A 2500-nucleotide genomic window follows, 5' to 3' on the forward strand; every position below is an offset into this window, starting at 1 on the left:
AAGGGAGGGGGGAGGGAGAGAGGGAGAGGGAGAGAGGGAGAGGGCGAGAGAGGGAGAGGGCGAGAGAGGGAGAGGGGGAGAGAGGCAGAGGGCGAGAGAGGGAGAGAGAGAGAGAGGGAGGGAGAGGGAGAGAGAGAGAGGGAGAGGGAGAGGGAGAGAGGGTGGGAGAGGCAGGATTAACCCAGGGAGAGGGAGAGGGAGGCAGAGAGGGAGAGAGGAAGGGAGGGAGATGGAGAGAGGGAGAGGGTGGGAGGGAGAGAGGGAGGGAGAGAGAGAGAGGGAGAGAGGGAGTGGGAGGGAGAGGTGGAGAGAGGGAGAGGGAGAGGGAGAGCAGGAGAGGGAGGGAGAGGGGGAGCGAGGGAGGGGAGAGGGAGGGAGAGGGAGGGGGGAGAGGAAGAGAGGGAGACGGATGGAGGGGGAGGGAGAGGGGGAGAGAGTGAGGGGGAGGGAGAGGGGGAGTGGGGAGAGGGAGAGGGAGGGGGAGAGGGAGACAGGGGGAGGGAGAGGGAGAGAGAGATGGGGAGAGAGTGAGGGAGGTAGAGAGGGAGAAAGTGAGGGAGGGAGAGAGGAGAGAGTGAGGGAGGGAGAGAGGGGGAGAGAGGGGAGAGAGAGAGGGAGAGAGGGGGAGAGAGGGAGGGAGAGAGGGAGAGTGAGGGAGGGAGAGAGGGAGAGGGAGGGAGAGCAAGAAGGAGAGAGAGAGGGAGAGAGAGAGGCTCACAGACACACAGGGTGGGCTGCACACTGAGGGGACAGTGAAGGGGTCTCTGCTCTTATCTCTTCATCAGACAGATCCCAAGGTTCCAATATCTACTTCACACAGTTCGGTACAGGGGAGAGCTCCCTCTACACCGTCCCCCATCAAACACCCCCCAGGGCAGGGACAGCACGGGGTTAGATACAGGGTAAAGCTCCCTCTACATTGTACCCCCATCAAACACTCCCAGGAGGGACAGCACGGGGTTAGATACAGGGTAAAGCTCCCTCTACACTGTACCCCCATCAAACACTCCCAGGAGGGACAGCACGGGGTTAGATACAGGGTAAAGCTCCCTCTACACTGTCCCCCATCAAACACTCCCAGGACAGGGACAGCACGGGGTTAGATACAGGGTAAAGCTCCCTCTACACTGTCCCCCCATCAAACACTCCCAGGGACAGGGACAGCACGGGGTTAGATACAGGGTAAAGCTCCCTCTACACTGTCCCCCCATCAAACACTCCCAGGGCAGGAGAATGAGGACTGCAGATGCTGGAGGTCAGAGCTGAAAATGTGTTGCTGGAAAAGCAAAGCAGGTCAGGCCTTTCCTGATGAAGTGCTTATGCCCGAAACGTCGAATTTCCTGCTCCTTGGATGCTGCCTGACCTGCTGCGCTTTTCCAGCAACACATTTTCACCCTCAGGGACAGGGACAGCATGGGGTTAGCTACAGAGTAAAGCTCCCTCTACACTGTCCCCCCATCAAACACTCCCAGGACAGGGACAGCACGGGGTTAGTGTGTTTATGTCTGTGTGGTGTGTGTGCGTGCGTGTGTGTGTGTGTCTGTGTGTGTCTGTGTGGGTGTCTGTGTATGTCTGTGTGGTGTGTGTGTGTGTCTGTGTGGGTGTCTGTCTGTGTGTGTCTGTGTCTGTGTGTGCGCGTGTGTCTGTGTGTGTGTGTCTGTGTCTGTGTGTCAGTGTGTGTGTGTCTGTGTGGTGTGTGTCGGTGTGTGTGTCTGTCTGTGTGTGTGTGTCAGTATGTGTATGTCTCTGTGTGTGTGCGCGCGTGTGTCTGTGTATGTATGTCTGTGTGTGTCTGTGTCTGTGTGTCAGTGTGTGTATGTCTGTGTGTGTGTGTCTGTGTCTGCGTGTATGTGTGTGTGTGTGTGTGTGTGTGTGTGTTAAGTCTCTCCCTGTTTTCCGAAGTGTACTCAGTGGATCCCGGGTGTGTCTGGAAGGACAGGTAAGGTCTGTCTGGATTGAGTGCGTGCCCTCACCCCCTCGTCCCTATCAATCTCCTCCGGCACCCTCTCTAAGGCTGTGTTCCCAATCGGGCTGTTCCTCTCTTCCTCCAGGTTGGAGCGTGCTTCCTCACGACAGCCCGGAAACCTCTGGAGAACTGATGTCACCCATCTCTGAGTCAAGAGGCCGCTGGGAGGTGGGACAGACATAGGTAAGGTGTTCTTCCTCAGGGTTTGAGAAAAACATTCCCCCCCCCATAAATTCTCCCAAATCGAGAGGCAATGTCTATGAGGGAGACAGGACAGGGAGCAGCACTGGGGGGGGAGGTCAAACTCTCAAAGGTCAAGGGGCAAAAGAGAGAGCGAGGGACTGATGCCAACAACTAGGCCCCAGGCCCACTAGGCTGCCTAACCAGTACTAGGCCTCAAACATAGCTCCAATTCTAAAACTGGCTTCTTAAGATTAATTCATGGGATGTGGGCACTGCTGGATGAGCCCAATATTTATCATCCCATCCCTAATTACCCCCTGGAAAGGTGGCGTCAAATTACCTCCTGGAACG

The 2500-nt window shown here is 56.8% G+C and overlaps 1 protein-coding gene across 1 annotated transcript in view; it reads left to right on the forward strand.

The window, feature by feature from the left end:
- The window catches only part of LOC132836303 (endosialin-like), a 15274-nt gene that overhangs the window by 2629 nt on the left and 10145 nt on the right, over nucleotides 1-2500 (forward strand). Inside the window, exon 2 of the mRNA XM_060855709.1 lies at nucleotides 2052-2149. Coding sequence (XP_060711692.1) covers nucleotides 2052-2115 — 64 coding nt within the window. The 3' untranslated portion in view covers nucleotides 2116-2149. The remainder of the gene's footprint in view (nucleotides 1-2051; nucleotides 2150-2500) is intronic.

This window comes from Hemiscyllium ocellatum, chromosome 46 (genome assembly GCF_020745735.1).
Source record: "Hemiscyllium ocellatum isolate sHemOce1 chromosome 46, sHemOce1.pat.X.cur, whole genome shotgun sequence".
Taxonomy (NCBI): domain Eukaryota; kingdom Metazoa; phylum Chordata; class Chondrichthyes; order Orectolobiformes; family Hemiscylliidae; genus Hemiscyllium; species Hemiscyllium ocellatum.